Below are 16,802 nucleotides of genomic sequence, written 5' to 3'. Positions count from 1 at the left end.
GAGAAAGGAAACTACCATCTTCCTTAAAAGACATATCCTTTACGTTATAGAAGGGTCACGAGACTTAATTATCTGTCTACACTCTTTACTGCAAGTCTCCTTAGAGATAATGCACCTGTTTTTCCGACCATCTCCTCCACTGTTATCTGGATAAATTTCAGGTATCCAGGTGGTTCTCTTAGAACCGGACTCTAAGTTACACACCTGTTTAGGTTAAGTTGTATTGTTCTATTTAACCTTTCTCTTCCCCTTTCTCCTTCCCTTTTACCATCACCCAATAACTCCTAAGTGACAAGTGAGCTTGATATTTACAGTTGCAGAGCAACTGCTTCACCTTCAGTGGCAGTGCCGCACTTGCTCTGTAACATACTGTATGTATATACACTGCTCAAAAAAATAAAGGGAACACTTAAACAACACAATGTAACTCCAAGTCAATCACACTTCTGTGAAATCAAACTGTCCACTTAGGAAGCAACACTGAGTGACAATCAATTTCACATGCTGTTGTGCAAATGGGATAGACAACAGGTGGAAATTATAGGCAATTAGCAAGACACCCCGAATAAAGGAGTGGTTCTGCAGGTGGTGACCACAGACCACTTCTCAGTTCCTATGCTTCCTGGCTGATCTTTTGGTCACTTTCGAATGCTGGCGGTGCTTTCACTCTAGTGGTAGCATGAGACTGAGTCTACAACCCACACAAGTGGCTCAGGTAGTGCAGCTTATCCAGGATGGCACATCAATGTGAGCTGTGGCAAGGTGGTTTGCTGCGTCTGTCAGCGTAGTGTCCAGAGCATGGAGGCGCTACCAGGAGACAGGCCAGTACATCAGAAGGCGTGGAGGAGGCCGTAGGAGGGCAACAACCCAGCAGCAGGACCGCTACCTCCGCCTTTGTGCAAGGAGGAACAGGAGGAGCACTGCCAGAGCCCTGCAAAATGACCTCCAGCAGGCCACAAATGTGCATGTGTCTGCTCAAACGGTCAGAAACAGACTCCATGAGGGTGATATGAGGGCCCGACGTCCACAGGTGGGGGTTGTGCTTACAGCCCAACACCGTACAGGACGTTTGGCATTTGGCAGAGAACACCAAGATTGGCAAATTCGCCACTGGCGCCCTGTGCTGTTCACAGATGAAAGCAGGTTCACACTGAGCACATGTGACAGACGTGAGAGTCCTGAGACCCTTTGTGAGACCATATGCTGGTGCGGTTGGCCCTGGGTTCCTCCTAATGCAAGACAATGCTAGACCTCATGTGGCTGGAGTGTGTCAGCAGTTCCTGCAAGACGAAGGCATTGATGCTATGGACTGGCCCGCCCGTTCCCCAGACCTGCATCCAATTGAGCACATCTAGGACATCATGTCTTGCTCTATCCACCAACGTCACGTTGCACCACAGACTGTCCAGGAGTTGGCAGATGCTTTAGTCCAGGTCTGGGAGGAGATCCCTCAGGACCGTCCGCCACCTCATCAGGAGCATGCACAGGCGTTGTAGGGAGGTCATACAGGCACGTGGAGGCCACACACACTACTGAGCCTCATTTTGACTTGTTTTAAGGACATTACATCAAAGTTGGATCAGCCTGTAGTGTGTTTTTCCACTTTAGTTTTGAGTGTAACTCCAAATCCAGACCTCCATGGGTTGAAAAATGTGATTTCCATTTTTTTTTTTTGTGTGATTTTGTTGTCAGCACATTCAACTATGTAAAGAACAAAGTATTTCAGACGAATATTTAATTAATTCAGATCTAGGATGTGTTATTTTTGTGTTCCCTTTATTTTTTTGAGCAGTGTAAAATAAATATATATATATATATATATATATATATATATATATATATACACACACACACACACACACATACATACACACACACACACACTGTACTATCAAATTTTCAATATTTTCACTGCCAGTGATTGTCATAAAAATTTCCTCAATTAATGCAAATGGACTAAATAGCCAGTTTAAAAAAAAAAAAAATCGCTACTTTGGAAAAAAGTTAACTTTCTTAAGAGCAACGTGATTTGCGTTCAGGAAACCCACTTGAACGAGTCAGACATTCACAGACTTAAGAACTATTGACAAATCTAACCATACGAAGTCTCAACCCTCCCTACACTGCACAATATTTATTATCAGAAGATTTGCATGACACCTGGAGAGTATTACACGCATCAGAACGTGATTATACCTTCTATTCACACCCCCACAAACAGTACTCTAGAATCGACCTATTAATTGTTGACAAATGGACCTTACAAAATATTGCATCCTCCAACATTGGATCCATTACATGGTACGATCATGCTCCAATTTCATGTCAAATCTCAGAGCGATTCAACCAACCCTCATACATCCCCTGGAGGACCAACAAGTCCCACTTATCGTTGCCTTCCACACAATCCCAAATCAATGAAGCACTTAAAAGGGAATCGGTCACCTATTTTGACCATATAGAACCGTTAAAATAGCAAATGTGCAATAAAGTACCTTCTTACCTACACGTGTCTTCTTTCTTTTATTCAACTTTTCATTCTTATAAAAAAAGCGATTTTTCTGATATGTAAATGAGGTTCCAAGGTGCCCAGAGTGGCGTTATTACTCTGCTCTAGTGCCCAGTAACGCCCCTCTGCAGTGCCCAGCCGGCCTTTCTTCCAAGCCCAGCACGCCTCCTAAGAAATAAATGTCCTCCCACATACTTGCCGAACGGCGCCGCCCCCTCCCCACCACGTCATTTAATTTATTCATTGCACCATCGTGCTTCCTCCTCTCTTGGCCTACGGCACCACCCCCTCCCATTAAGTCATTAAATGTATTCATAGCACCGGCCCTCCCTTCCCCCTCTCTTGTCCTCCGAAATCCATCGCAGGCGCGGTATCGGTGAGTGTTTGCACGATTCTCCTGTTCCAGAGGGCAACAGCCTCAATATTGTCACTGGGCATGCGCCGAGCCCAGTGACATAACCAATACTCACCGATACTGCGCCTGCGTGGGATTTCGGAGGAGAAGAGAGGAGGAAGGGAGGGCCGGTGCTATGAATACATGTAATGGGAGGGGGCGGCGCCGTAGGCCAAGAGAGGAGGAAGGAACGCCCGATCAAGTGAATAAATTAATTGACGTAAAATCAGGAGGGGGTGGCACCGTAGGCCAAGAGGAGGAAGCACGATGGTGCAATGAATAAATTAAATGACGTGGTGGGGAGGGGGTGGCGCTGTTCGGCAAGTATGTGGGAGGACATTTATTTATGAGGAGGCGTGCTGGGCTTGGAAAAAAGGCCGGCTGGGCACTGCAGAGGGGCGTTACTGGGCACTAGAGAAGAGTAATAACGCCACTCTGGGCACCTTGGAACCTCATTTACATATCCGAAAAATCGCTTTTTTTTAATAAGAATGAAAAGTTGAATAAAAGAAAGAAGACACATGTAGGTAAGAAGGTACTTATTTTAAAGGTTTTATATGGTCAAAATAGGTGACATATTCCCTTTAAGGAATACTTCAAGTACAACTGCACCCCAGACGTACAACCCACCACAACTTGCTGCGCACACAAGGCTTATATTAGAGGCCACCTCATCCGTATATCATGCTTCCTAAAAAAACAAAACGCATACGTACAGAACTATGCACATCAATTACATCTTTAGAAGCCAAAGAAAATTAACCCCTCCCAATCCATTAAAGACCAACTTAAGACCTGCTTTATGAACTAGATCAACTTTACCAAAATAATTTCGAGCACAATCTGAGGAAAACAAAAGCCACATTTTACTCACAAGGAAACAGAGCAAGTGCGATATTTGCCAATAAAATCAAAACAAGAAAAAAACTAACATATATTTATAATGCCCATAAATAAAAAAAATATTTAACCCTCAAGAAATTTCTAACACATTTGCTATTACTTCAACTTATATAATCTCAAAGACAATAACCAGGTGCTTCAACCAACTCCAGACTTAATTAACAAATTCCTATCTAATATCTCTATGCCTAAATTGTCCCCAGAACAACTTATGCAAATCAATAAACCAATCGAACCCTCAGAAATACTGCACATTATTAAATCAACTAAAAATAACAAATCCCCAAGCCTGGATGGACTAACCAATGAATACTATAAAACCTTTGGAAATACTTTATCTTCCTACCTCTCATCTACATTCTCCCACATAATGGCCACAGGAAACATACCACCTGAAATGTTGCAGGCCACTATAGTAGCACTTCCTAAACCAGGAAAATCTCCTGAATATCCCCAAGATTTCCGACCAATTTCCCTCTTGAACTCAGACCTAAAAATTTACTCTAAATTATTAGCCAACAGATTATAACCCTTTATTCCAAACCTTGTTCACCATGACCAGGTAGGATTTGTCAAATCGAGACAAACATTAGATGGCACCAGACGAGTGATCGATCTTATTTACCTAGCAGAAGCAAGACTAATGCCTTCTCTGCTCCTATCTCTGGATGTGGAGAAGGCATTCGAGGGAGTGCATTGGGGATACTTGGAGGCAGTTCTGTCTAAATTTGGAATACAGGGACAATTTGCTAAGGCTATATGTGCACTTTACTCTAAACCTTCAGCAAAAGTCCTTATAAACGGAATGTTATCCAACCAATTCCAAATTAATAATGGAACAAGACAGGGGTGCCCCCTTTCACCCATTATCTTCGCATTGATAATTGAACCTTTAGCGGAATATTTAAGAGTCCAGCCACAGAGTACAGGTATAAAAATAGGAGAAACAAACCACAAAATTGGAGTATTTGCCGATTATTTTAGCTTTAACCAACCCAACAACATCCTTGCCCATTGTTATGCAAATAATAAAGTATTTTAGCTCCGTTTCCTACTACAGCTTGAATGTAGCCAAATGCCAGGTCCTTATCCTTGGCCTGAAAGACTCAGAGCTTAATTCAATTAAAGCCAACTTCCCCTTTAAATGGAACTCTGATTATATCACATACCTAGGAATTAAATTAACCACATCATCTACCAACCTCCTACCAGTAAACCTAAAAAAATCTAAAAAAAAACCTAATTTTAAATGACATATACAAAATGAAAAATCACGAAATTTCATGGATGGGAAGGATATCAGCCTTAAAAATTTTCATTATACCACAAATCCTCTACTTATTTCGTAATCTTCCAATTTCTATACCCATAAAACACTTGAAAGAAATCCAAAGAATACTACTTACCGTAAATAAATATGGCAGGATAAAAAACCGAGAGTCCAAGCAGATATACTTTAATTACCTATTCCAAAAGGGGGGTTAGGGTGTCCATCAGTTATTAAATATTATAGGGCTTGCATTTTTGAACTGAGATTTTTATGGTTAAACCAAATCGAACAAACATTGGATCGCAATTGAGAACTATATAAATGGAGGTAAAGGACCCTCAGGTGCTTTTCTACTCTAGTTCTCTACAGAAAAATATCCCCATTCCAAAAACCCCACCTACAATTCAAGCCGCACTTGAACTCTGGAATCTGTTGACGACCAAATTAAAGCTCATCAATATCTCCCCTTCTGAAATCCCTCTGGAGGTAATGGGGAAATGCATTTCAGATCTAAATATCCATAATTGGGTTGACTTGGGAATTGAAAAATTGGGAGACCTTTTCACCAATGATACCCTAAATTCATTTACGGAATTAACCCTGAAATTTAAAGTTCCTCACAGAGATTTCTTTAAAGAGGACCTTTCACCTTGAAAAACATTGTGAACTGAGTATGCTGCAATGTAGAGCGGCGCCTGGGGATCTCACTGCACTTACTATTACCCCCGGGCGCCGCTCCGTTCTCCCGTTATCCCCTCCGGTATCTTTACTCACTAAGTTATAGTAGGCAGAGTCTGCCCTTGTCCTGTGGGCGTCTCCTTCTCCTAGGCTGCAGCACTGGCCAATCGCAGCGCACAGCTCACAGCCTGGGAGAAAAAAACCTCCCAGGCTGTGAGCTGTGCGCTGCGATTGGCCAGCGCTACAGCCTAGGAGAAGCAGACGCCCACAGGACAAGGGCAGACACCGCCTACTATAACTTAGTGAGTGAAGATACCGGAGGGGATAACGGGAGAACGGAGCGGCGCCCAGGGGATAATAGTAAGTGCAGTGAGATCCCCGGGCGCCGCTCTCCATGGCAGCATAATCAGTTCACAATGTTTTTCAAGGTGAAAGGTCCTCTTTAAATACTTACAAATTAGACATTTTTTTTTTATCTGGGATAAGTTTACCTACGTCTACTAGCACCCCACAACTGATGAAGTTGTTACAAAACCCATTGACTAATCTTAAAGGCCTATCTCTCAGCTATAACTTAATGACGGAGGGATCGGAGTCACCATTAACCCCATTGCTAAGTAAATGGGAATCAGCATTAAACATGAATATCTCCTTAGAACAATGGGAATCTGCATTCTCCATCATGTGTGCATCCTCTAAATGTGTCGACCATTTGGAAAATTCTCTACAGATGGTATTATACCCCTCATAGATTATCTAAAATGTACCCCTCATCTTCCCAGGTCTGCTGGAGATGTTCATTGGCAGAAGCTGATATGAAGCACATATGGTGGGAATGTAGGGAAATTAGACCCGTCTGGAACTTAATTAACATGATCTTAACACAGATATGCAATACCCCAATCTCACTATCAATGGCTCAAAGCCTACTCTCTATTAATTTAGATTCCTTCCCCATACCCTTTCAAACAGTTATCATTCATATGATTATAGCAACCAGAATGAAAATTGCTCAATACTGGAAAAACCCAAACCCTCCCCCATTAATGGAAATAGTCAACGCTGTTAACAATAACGGTTTTACAAAATGATTAATGCTTCAATATCCAACAAACTAGCCAAATTCAGAGCTACATGGCATTACTGGCTTTATTCACGATTTAACAAAGTCTCAATTAATGTATGATGTAAAGAAGACCTTACCACTCCTTGTCACTCTCCCCCTTTTATTTACCGTTTCATCTTCCTTTATTTAAATTCCCCCCTTTCTTTTTCCTTGATATTACTAAATTGTAATGTTACTATTTTCTGTTGCCCTGTATCCCTATCTTGAGGGAATACAAGGTCCACTCAGGTTACATTAATGTTTGAAAACAAGATATACAATGTATATTCCTGCATGTAATATTCTATTTCTTTATTGAAAACAATAAAACAGGTTTAAAAAAAAAAAAAAAAAAAAAAGAAAGAACAGAAACTGACAATCACCTATAGTGAATGGAGGATCCTGTCTTATCTGTACACAGAGGTGATGTAATTACAGGCAGGATTAGAATGACAGAAAAGTAGGTAACGGCAGTAACTTGATCTGTACAGACCAAGAAGTGGCGTCTATTATCAATATATGTTTTGTTTATTTGCTTAAATATAGATATTGACATGAAAAATAAAAATATCTAAAATTCTTTAAAAATATGTTAAACAAAAACGCGATTTAAACAATAGGTTGTTTTCAGCTGACAAATTCCCTTCAAATACACCAAAACTCTCCCTAAGGATCCATCCAGACGTCCGTAATTTCGTTCCGCATTTTGCGGAACGGAATTGCGGACCTATTCATTCCTATGGGGCAGCACGATGTGCTGCCCGGACACAGAATTGCGGATCCGCACTTCCGTTCCGCAAAAAAATAGAACATGTCCTATTCTTGTCTGCAATTGCGGACAAGAACAGGCATATTCTATTAGTGCCGGCAATGTGCGGTCCGCAAGATGCGCAACACACATTGCCGCTTTCCGTGTTTACGGATCCACAAAACACGTTGCGGACGTGTGAATGGACCCCAAGGGTACTTTCACACTAGCAGCAGGACGGATCCAGCAGGCTGTTCACCCTGTCGGATCCGTCCTGCCGCTATTTCGCTGTGCCGCCACTCTGTCCCCATTGACTATAATGGGGACGGGGGCGGAGCTCCGGCGCAGCACGGCGGTTCACGGTGAGAGGCCGCCGGACTAAAAAGTCGGACATGCAGTACTTTTAGTCCGGTGGCCTTTTGCCGTGCACTGCCGTACTGCGCCGGAGCTCCGTCCCATCCCCATTATAGTCAATGGGGACGGAGCGGCAGCACAGCAAAACAGCGGCAGGGTGAACAGCCTGTCGGATCCGTCCTGCCGCTAGTGTGAAAATAGCCTAACCCACCCCTAGTATCTTACAGTTTCTAATGAGGTCTTTGGCTAATCTGTCCCATGGGCAAGATTGCAAGAAAACAACTCATTCTGCGGCTGGCTCTATGCAAAAGAGAAGTTAAAGTCAAGCTTGCACCGCCCCCTTTCCACCAGCTTGCATTCCCCCGGAGACCTGGCGCCTGCAAAGAGTTCCGTTGAAGCCAAGTACACTACAGTATTGTTCAATGTGCAGGCACCGAACACAAGATCATATGGCAAAGGCACTAGTCAAGGCTGCTGCCCCCTTGACTTCTAGCTCCTCATTCATATAAATCCAGCGGCAGAAAAAAAGTTGGTTTCCTGAGATTTTGCCCATCAGACCGAATTAGCTGAAGACATCATTAAAAACCAGGTGACTTCAGCTGTGAGGTACTGTAGGTGGCTTAGGGCAGCGTTCCTCAACACTGGTCCCCAGTGCCCACCTGCTAGTCATGTTTTCAGGATTTCCTTAGTATTCAGCAGGTGATGGAATCGGTTTCAACGCATCAGGACTTTCCACAGGTATTTATTCTGGGGGATATTCTCAAATCATGACCGCCAGGTGAGCACTGGAGTTGAGGAACACTGGTTTAGTTTACATTTAGGTGGTGACAGATTCCCTTTAAAGGGGTTGTCAATCTTTGGGAGCCTTTATGCCTAACCACGCACCTCTCCAGACACAAGGAGGGAAGTATACTTACCTGCTCTCCGCCACTCGGTTCTGGGTCCTCTGTTACCATTGATGTACTCCAGGCTCCACTTGTAAACTTCCACTTCACTTCCAATGGCTGGTCACAGCAGTGACAAGTGCCTCAAACAGCAGATCACTAGATTTCACTTCGTGGAGTCAATGGCTGCAGCAGCACATGTGACCCACACTCAACCAGAGGTTTACAAGTGGGAGCATAGCACGTCAATAGGAGCAGGGGAACAAAGGACAGCAGGTAAGTATGCATCTCTGTGCAGGTCCAGAGAGGTGGGGGTCAGAAAGAAAGGCTCCCAAAGCTGGACAGCCGCTTTATAAAGGATCTGTAACCTCTCCTGAATAGTCCATGGTAGCCATCACTTGCATTGACCATGCAATAAAAATTCTGGAGCATATATTCTTCTATGATGTCCTATCCCTTTATTATTGCTGCCAGTAGATTATGAATGCATGCTATCAGTTAGCAATTAGGGTCCAGCTGGCTGCTATACCAGTTGTGGGGGTGTCCCTGCACATTCTGACACTATGCAGTCGGTGCTGCCAGTGCAGGGACACTTAGTCCTAAGAAGAGAGGTTCCAGAATGGTCATTACCTGGATAATGCAAGAAGTTACTAAAACAGACGTGTCAGGAGAGGGGACAGGTCCTCTGTAACAAGATAGGTGGCAGAATTAATGCATGAGAATATTATTTGATGAAGATGATAATAACCTTAGTTTTGCAATTAAGAACAGATTAATGGACAGAAAAAGCTAAACCCATTGAATATCTAAAACAGAACATGGTACAATAAGAAAGTCTGCTGCATATCTGGAAAATAGCTCAGATCTTGTTTTCTGCAGAATCCAATAACTCCACCACTAATCGGTACACCAAGTACCATGTATTCCAAGTGTGCTTGTACTCAAATGCTCAACACCACTAAGCCACACCTCCACTCAATATTAAAAACAAATATCTTTATTAGCTCTAACGCACACGACCGTAGTTAGGGTCCGCATCCGAGCTGCAGTTTTTGCGGCTTGGGTGCGGACCCATTCACTTCATCGGGGCCGCAAAAGATGCGGACAGCACTTAGTGTGCTGTCCGCATCCGTTGCACCGTTCCGTGGCCCCGCAAAAAAATATATAGGATGTCCTATTCTTGTCCGTTTTGCGGACAAGAATAGGCATTTCTACAATGGGCCACCCGTTCCGCAAATTGCGGAAGGCACACCGTCGGCGTCGGTATTTTGCGGATCCGCGGCTTGCAGATCACAATAAACGGCACGGTCGTGTGCATGTAGCCTTATCCTGTAAAAATAAACTGCTAAGAAGCTAAAATCAAAAAGATGAGAAAAAAAAACATGGCTGTAAAAGAGGGAAAAAACAAACCGAAAAAAAAAACGTCTCAAACTGCCTCTATGGAAAACCGCAACAAATAAAACCGTTTTGTAAGCAGCAGTTTTCTACACTGGAGTCAACAGGTAAAATATACAACCATTACCACATACCTTACAAAAGTATGACTTTTTCTTTTTCACAGATGAGACTTTCCTGTGAACACTCATTGTGCCAATATGGACCTGCAAAACAACAGAAATAAATATAAATTCAGCTGGGTTGCGGACTGTCATGCTCCTCTTTACTACATGACCACAGGGAAGAGGAGATTGAATGGAGACCAGGTCGGATGTGCAAGGCATCCATTATTTTTTTTTTACCAAATATACTAAACAGCTCACCCCAAGAATGATATTTTTTTAATCTACTGGAGCACACTACATATGAAAAGGATGGCCTGTTTCCATTCTAGAAATGTACAAGTGGGCAGCAGACCGCATAGGTGACCTATCCAGTGGTAAAGTCCTGGAATACCCCTTTAATATCTTCTCTTCTAAAGATTTACTCCCTTGAAGTTATTATTATTAATTATTAAAGCGTCATTCATTCCATAGCGCTGTACATATGATAAGCGGTGCACATACATAATACAGACAACTGCACTAATCATAAACAAGACAAGTTATAAACTGGTACAGAAGGAGAGAGGGCCCTGCCCGTGAGGGCTTACAATCTACATGGTATGGGAGAAGGACACAGTAGGTGCGGGTGAAGTTGGTCATAGCGGTATAGAGGCAGCAGGGTCACGGGTTGTAGGCTTGTCTGAAGAGGTGGGTTTTCAGGTTTCTTTTGAAGGATTCCAATGTAGGTGAGAGTCTGATATGTTGGGGTAGCGAGTTCCAGAGTATGGGGGATGCACGGGAGAAATCTTGGAGTCGATTGTGGGAAGAGGCGATAAGAGGAGAGGAGGTCTTGTGAGGATCGGAGAGTGCGTGTGGGGATGTATCGGGAAAGTAGCTCAGAGATGTAGGGAGGGGATAGGTTATGGACGGCCTTGTATGTATTTGTAAGTACTTTGAAGTGAATTCGCTGGGCAATGGGGAGCCAGTGAAGGGATTGACAGAGGAGTAATAGGGTGAGAGGTGGATTAGTCGGGCAGCAGAGTTGAGGATAGATTGGAGGGGTGCGAGAGTGCTAGATGGAAGGCCACAGAGGAGAATGTTGCAGTAGTCTAGGCGGGAGATAATGAGGGCATGTACAAGAATTTTCGCAGATTCAAAGTTAAGGAAAGCACGGATGCGGGAGATGTTTTTGAGTTGAAGGCGGCAGGTGGTGGAAAGGGCTTGGATTTGCGGTCGGAAGGAAAGTGCAGAATCCAAGGTCACTCCAAGGCAGCGGACTTTGTTGACTGGGGAGAGTGTGCAGCCATTGATCATGATAGATAGGTCTGTTGAGGGGGTTGAACAAGATGGGGGAAAGATTATAAATTCTGTCTTATCCATGTTAAGTTTTAGAAAGCGAGAGGCGAAGAAGGATGATATAGAAGATAGACATTGTGGGATTCGTGATAGTAAGGTGGTGATGTCTGGACCAGAGAGGTAGATTTGTGTGTCGTCAGCGTAGGAGTGATACTGAAAGCCATGTGACTATGAGCTGTCCCAGGCCAAAAGTGTAGATAGAGAAGAGCAGGGGTCCTAGGACAGAGGCTTGCGGGACACCAACAGAGAGGGAATGAGACGAGGAGGTGGTGCGAGAGTGGGAGACGCTAAACGTCCGGTCTGTGAGGTATGATGTGATCCAGAAGAGGTCCAGGTAGGTGATGCCAAGAGATGAGAGAGTTTGCAACAGGAGGGAGTGGTCAACAGTGTCAAAGGCAGAGGACAGGTCAAGGAGAAGGAGGACAGAGTATTGTTTCTTGGTTTTGGCTGTCAGTAGGTCATTGGTGACTTTGGTAAGGGCAGTCTCGGTCGAGTGGTGGGGTCGGAAGCCAGATTGTAGGCGGTAAAAGAGGGAGCAGGAGGAGAGGTGGGAGGACAGTTCTGAATGGACATGTTGTTCAAGTAGCTTTGAGGCATAAGGAAGAAGTGATATGGGGCGATAACTGGACAAGGAAGATGGGTCAAGTGAAGGCTTTTTGAGGATGGGTGTAATGGTAGCATGTTTAAAAGCAGAAGGGAAGACACCAGAGTTTAGTGATAGGTTGAAGAGATGAGTTAGGGTTGGGATAAACACTGTGGTGAGGTTAGGGATGAGGTGGGATGGGATTGGGTCAAGTGCACAGGTGGTCAGATGAGATTTGGAGAGTAGAGTGGAGAGTTTTTCTTCTGTAATGGTGGAGAAGCAGGTTTTGGGAGAAGAGGACCGAGCAGTTGTGTAGAGGGTCTGTGGGGAAGTTAGGCTTATTGCACACGAACGTGTGCGCTCCGTGGCCGTACTGCGGACCGTATTTGCGGATCCGCAATACACGGGCACTGTTCCGTGTGCATTGGACCCATTCACTTGAATGGGTCTGCAAATCCGGAGAGGCAGATTGGTGCGGAACGGAAGCATACGAAAGCACTACGGAGTGCTTCCGTGGGGTTTCGTCTCGTACTTACGTTCCGCAAAAAGATAGAACATGTCCTATCTTTTTGCGGAACTGCCAGATCGCGGACCCATTAAAGTGAATGGGTCCGCGATCCGCTGCAGCTGCCCCACAGTGGGTGTTTGTGCATTGCAGCCCGCAGCACGGCCAACCCCTTTAAAGGGACCCCGTCACCGGGATTTTGTGTATAGAGCTGAGGACATGGGTTGTTAGATGGCCGCTAGCACATCCGCAATACCCAGTCCCCATAGCTCTGTGTGCTTTTATTGTTTAAAAAAAACAAACGATTTTATAGATATGTAAATTAACCTGAGATGAGTCCTGTCTCCTCCATGCTTCAGAGATGAGTCCAGCCACGCCCACTGTGAAGGAGCCCAGCACCACCCCGCATCTCCTCCTTGCTCCCAGACATCACAAAGCTAGAGCGCCGTGATCTGTGCTGGCATCAGCCTCAGGGAACGAACTGCGCATGCGTTAGCTCGCACATCGCAAGATTAGGGCGCACTAGCTTTGTGACTTCAGGGAGCAAGGAGAAGATTCAGAGGATGCGGGGCGGTGCTGGGCTCATTGACAGTGGGGGCATGGCTGGGCTCAGAGTCAGAGAACGCTGGACTCATCTCTCAAGCATGGAGGAGACAGTACTCCTCTCAGGTTCATTTATATATTTTTAAAATCTTTTTAACAATAAAAGCACACAGAGCTATGGGGACTGGGTATTGCGGATGTGCTAGCGGCCATCTAGCAGCCTATATACTCAGCTCTATACCCTAAATCCAGGTGACAAGTTCCCTTTAAAGGGGTTGGCCATTTTCTAAGATATGCTTCTTACAAACATACATGACTGTATACCATCCCCCAAACGGTTACCCTCCACGCCCATAAGATGATGGCGACCACTTCCCCTGGCTACTATCTATTCTGAGCAAAACGGATGCGTCCAGCACATTCACAGAAACAGGCAGCAGAGCCCCCTGTGTACGTGCATGCACCAGACGCAGCCATCTGCGCAAAATATGTACCCCGGAGCAGTCACCTCCATCTGCAGGCCATGGACAGGTGAGCCCTCCATTAGGTCAGCTGGGGGACAGTATAGATACAGATGCTTGTGTGGAGAAAACATGACAAGTGACATATAAGCCATCATATTAGGTTAAAACTTGCAGTATTTCTCTTCTAAAGAGGAGGTAGAACAACAGGGCCACACGATTTACTATGTAAAACATGACCCCCAGACTCAGAAACTACTGCAATCACCGATCAAAGATGGCTGCATGCAAAGCACCAGCGATAGGTGAATACACCGAACAGTAGGTGCACTTGCGCTTTACAAAGGCAACAGAACCTAAGCGTGTACAGCATACGACGCCATCCCAGATGGAGCTGAGAACGCATGGCGAGGACTCAACCCTTCAGTACTACTGCGCCCATCCTCCCACGTACTCACGTTAACAGGTCGAAGGGGACAGAGTATAGGCCAGAGTCTCGATTCCCATGAAACAGAGAACTGGTTCCTAGCTGTACAACAGGATTGCGTCTAATTTCCATGCGCCGCAAAGACCTTGTGACGTGACCAGGTCATGTGACAGGCTAAAGTCTAGGGTTAGTTATACGCTTCTAACGTCATTCCGACCACGTGACCATTCCGGCCCCGACGTACTTGCACGTGATCAGTTCGCACAAACCTGCTTATTTGAGGACACGGTTTGGAGAAAAACTTGGAAATGGGAGTGGTGTACTTTTTCTAACATGAATGGCAGCTACTGGCTGGTGTCTCCATCTGTTATTACTCTATAATGTAAATCAGTTATCCAGGTTAGTACCTATTACAGACCACTAGATGGCGACTTAATCTTACGTACCCATTTCAATTTTTCCTGACTACTTTGATAGAGCTTGGATAGAAACTGAAGACACCAGTGAAGAGGCTCTGATTTAGCACTCTATTCAACTCCATCCAATCCAACTAAAGTCAACATCTGCATGAAATGTATATCTTCTCCCCCTATTTGTTTGGCGTAGAAAAAATAAACATAAAAAAAATCCGGTGGAACAGTTATGCACATTTGGCATCCACAGGGGTGGACTGGAAACTTGAAGTGGCCCTGGTAAAAAAAACTAAAAGTGGATCTATGTTGTAAGTGGATTCAGATTGACAGAAGGCGAGCAACACAAGTAGGCAGGGATAACAGAAGTAGGAAGGTGCCAGCAGTACCTTACTGCAGCACTAAATACTGCCCCAGCAGAGCCAAATTCCACAGTGCAGCATAAAATAATGCCACATCCATCACGGTATTCAGAACAGTGATACAATTGATTTCAGGAAGCCTGTGGATGCCTGTCAGGGGCATGAGTACCTGATGCTGCTAGCAGTAAAGGGGTTCTCCAGGCTTTTAAATTTGGTGAGCTATCCTCAGGATAGGTAATCAATATCAGATTGGCGGGGGTGCTGGGTGAGGAGACGGCACATGCCGTGTGCACATGCCGCCTTCCTTCTCTCTCTCTGTTCAATGCTGCTTTGCTATAGACATAGCAACAGCAGCAGGAAGAAAGAGGGGAGTGGGGTTGGGGGCGTCTACATACAAAAAGATCTAAAGTATTCCCAATCAATGAGAATATAAGGGATATGATCATGGACGAATGGCTAAACCCTGAGAAAAGATTGGTAGTGTCTAGAGAGTTTAGGAATAGACCTCTTTGATCCTTCTGAAACTATATATTTTTTGACAAGGTTCCTAAAATTGATGTACAAGTGGCAAAGGTAGTGAAAAAGACTTCTTTGCCATTCGAGGATGCATCCCAATTGCATGATCCTATGGAGAGGAAAGTTGATTGCCTTTTAAGGAAAGCATGGGAAGCTTCCATGTTTGGGATTAAAACAAGGGTTTACGTACTTGTGGATAAATGAGCTAGAGCAGAGAACAGCAGACTCCGACACTCCAGCTGGTCAGAAACGACAACTCCCAGAATGCTTCATTCACTTCTGTGGGACTTAGAAAAACAGCTAAGCATGTTTGCATGCTGGGAGTTGTAGTTTCACAGCAGCTGGAATGCTGAAGGTTGCTGCCCCTGAGCTACTCACAGAGAGGAAATAATAGACTCTATTCCGCTCTTAACCACCTCCGGACCGCCTAACGCAGGATCGCGTTCCGGAGGTGGCAGCGCTGCGCAGAGTCACGCATATACGCGTCATCTCGCGATGGCCGAGATTTCCTGTGAACGCGCGCACACAGGCGCGCGCGCTCACAGGAACGGAAGGTAAGAGAGTTGATCTCCAGCCTGCCAGTGGCGATCGTTCGCTGGCAGGCTGGAGATGTGTTTTTTTTAACCCCTAACAGGTATATTAGACGCTGTTTTGATAACAGCGTCTAATATACCTGCTACCTGGTCCTCTGGTGGTCCCCTTTGTTTGGATCGACCACCAGAGGACACAGGTAGCTCAGTAAAGTAGCACCAAGCACCACTACACTACACTACACCCCCCCCCCCCCCCGTCACTTATTAACCCCTTATTAGCCCCTGATCACCCCATATAGACTCCCTGATCACCCCCCTGTCATTGATTACCCCCCTGTCATTGATCACCCCCCTGTAAAGCTCCATTCAGATGTCCGCATGATTTTTACGGATCCACTGATAGATGGATCGGATCCGCAAAACGCATCCGGACGTCTGAATGAAGCCTTACAGGGGCGTGATCAATGACTGTGGTGATCACCCCATATAGACTCCCTGATCACCCCTCTGTCATTGATTACCCCCCTGTCATTGATTACCCCCCTGTAAAGCTCCATTCAGACGTCCGCATGATTTTTACGGATCCACTGATAGATGGATCGGATCCGCAAAACGCATCCGGACGTCTGAATGAAGCCTTACAGGGGCATGATCAATGACTGTGGTGATCACCCCATATAGACTCCCTGATCACCCCCCTGTAAAGCTCCATTCAGATGTCCGCATGATTTTTACGGATGCACTGATAGATGGATCCGATCCGCAAAACGCATCCGGACG

The 16,802-nt window shown here is 45.0% G+C and overlaps 1 protein-coding gene across 1 annotated transcript in view; it reads right to left on the bottom strand.

Annotated features, from left to right (window-relative positions):
* LOC121001209 overlaps window positions 1-14,367 on the bottom strand; it is a 119,013-nt gene extending 104,646 nt beyond the window's left edge. The window contains exons 1-2 of the mRNA XM_040432174.1: window positions 14,233-14,367; window positions 10,375-10,446 (exon numbers count right to left, since the gene is read on the bottom strand). Of these exons, the coding sequence (XP_040288108.1) occupies window positions 10,375-10,431 (57 nt within the window). The 5' untranslated portion in view covers window positions 10,432-10,446; window positions 14,233-14,367. The remainder of the gene's footprint in view (window positions 1-10,374; window positions 10,447-14,232) is intronic.
* Between the last annotated feature and the right edge of the window lie 2,435 nt (window positions 14,368-16,802).

This window comes from Bufo bufo, chromosome 5 (assembly GCF_905171765.1).
Source record: "Bufo bufo chromosome 5, aBufBuf1.1, whole genome shotgun sequence".
Lineage (NCBI taxonomy): Eukaryota > Metazoa > Chordata > Amphibia > Anura > Bufonidae > Bufo > Bufo bufo.
Note: the sequence above shows the minus strand (reverse complement) of the source record. Positions and strands in the feature narration are given on the sequence as shown.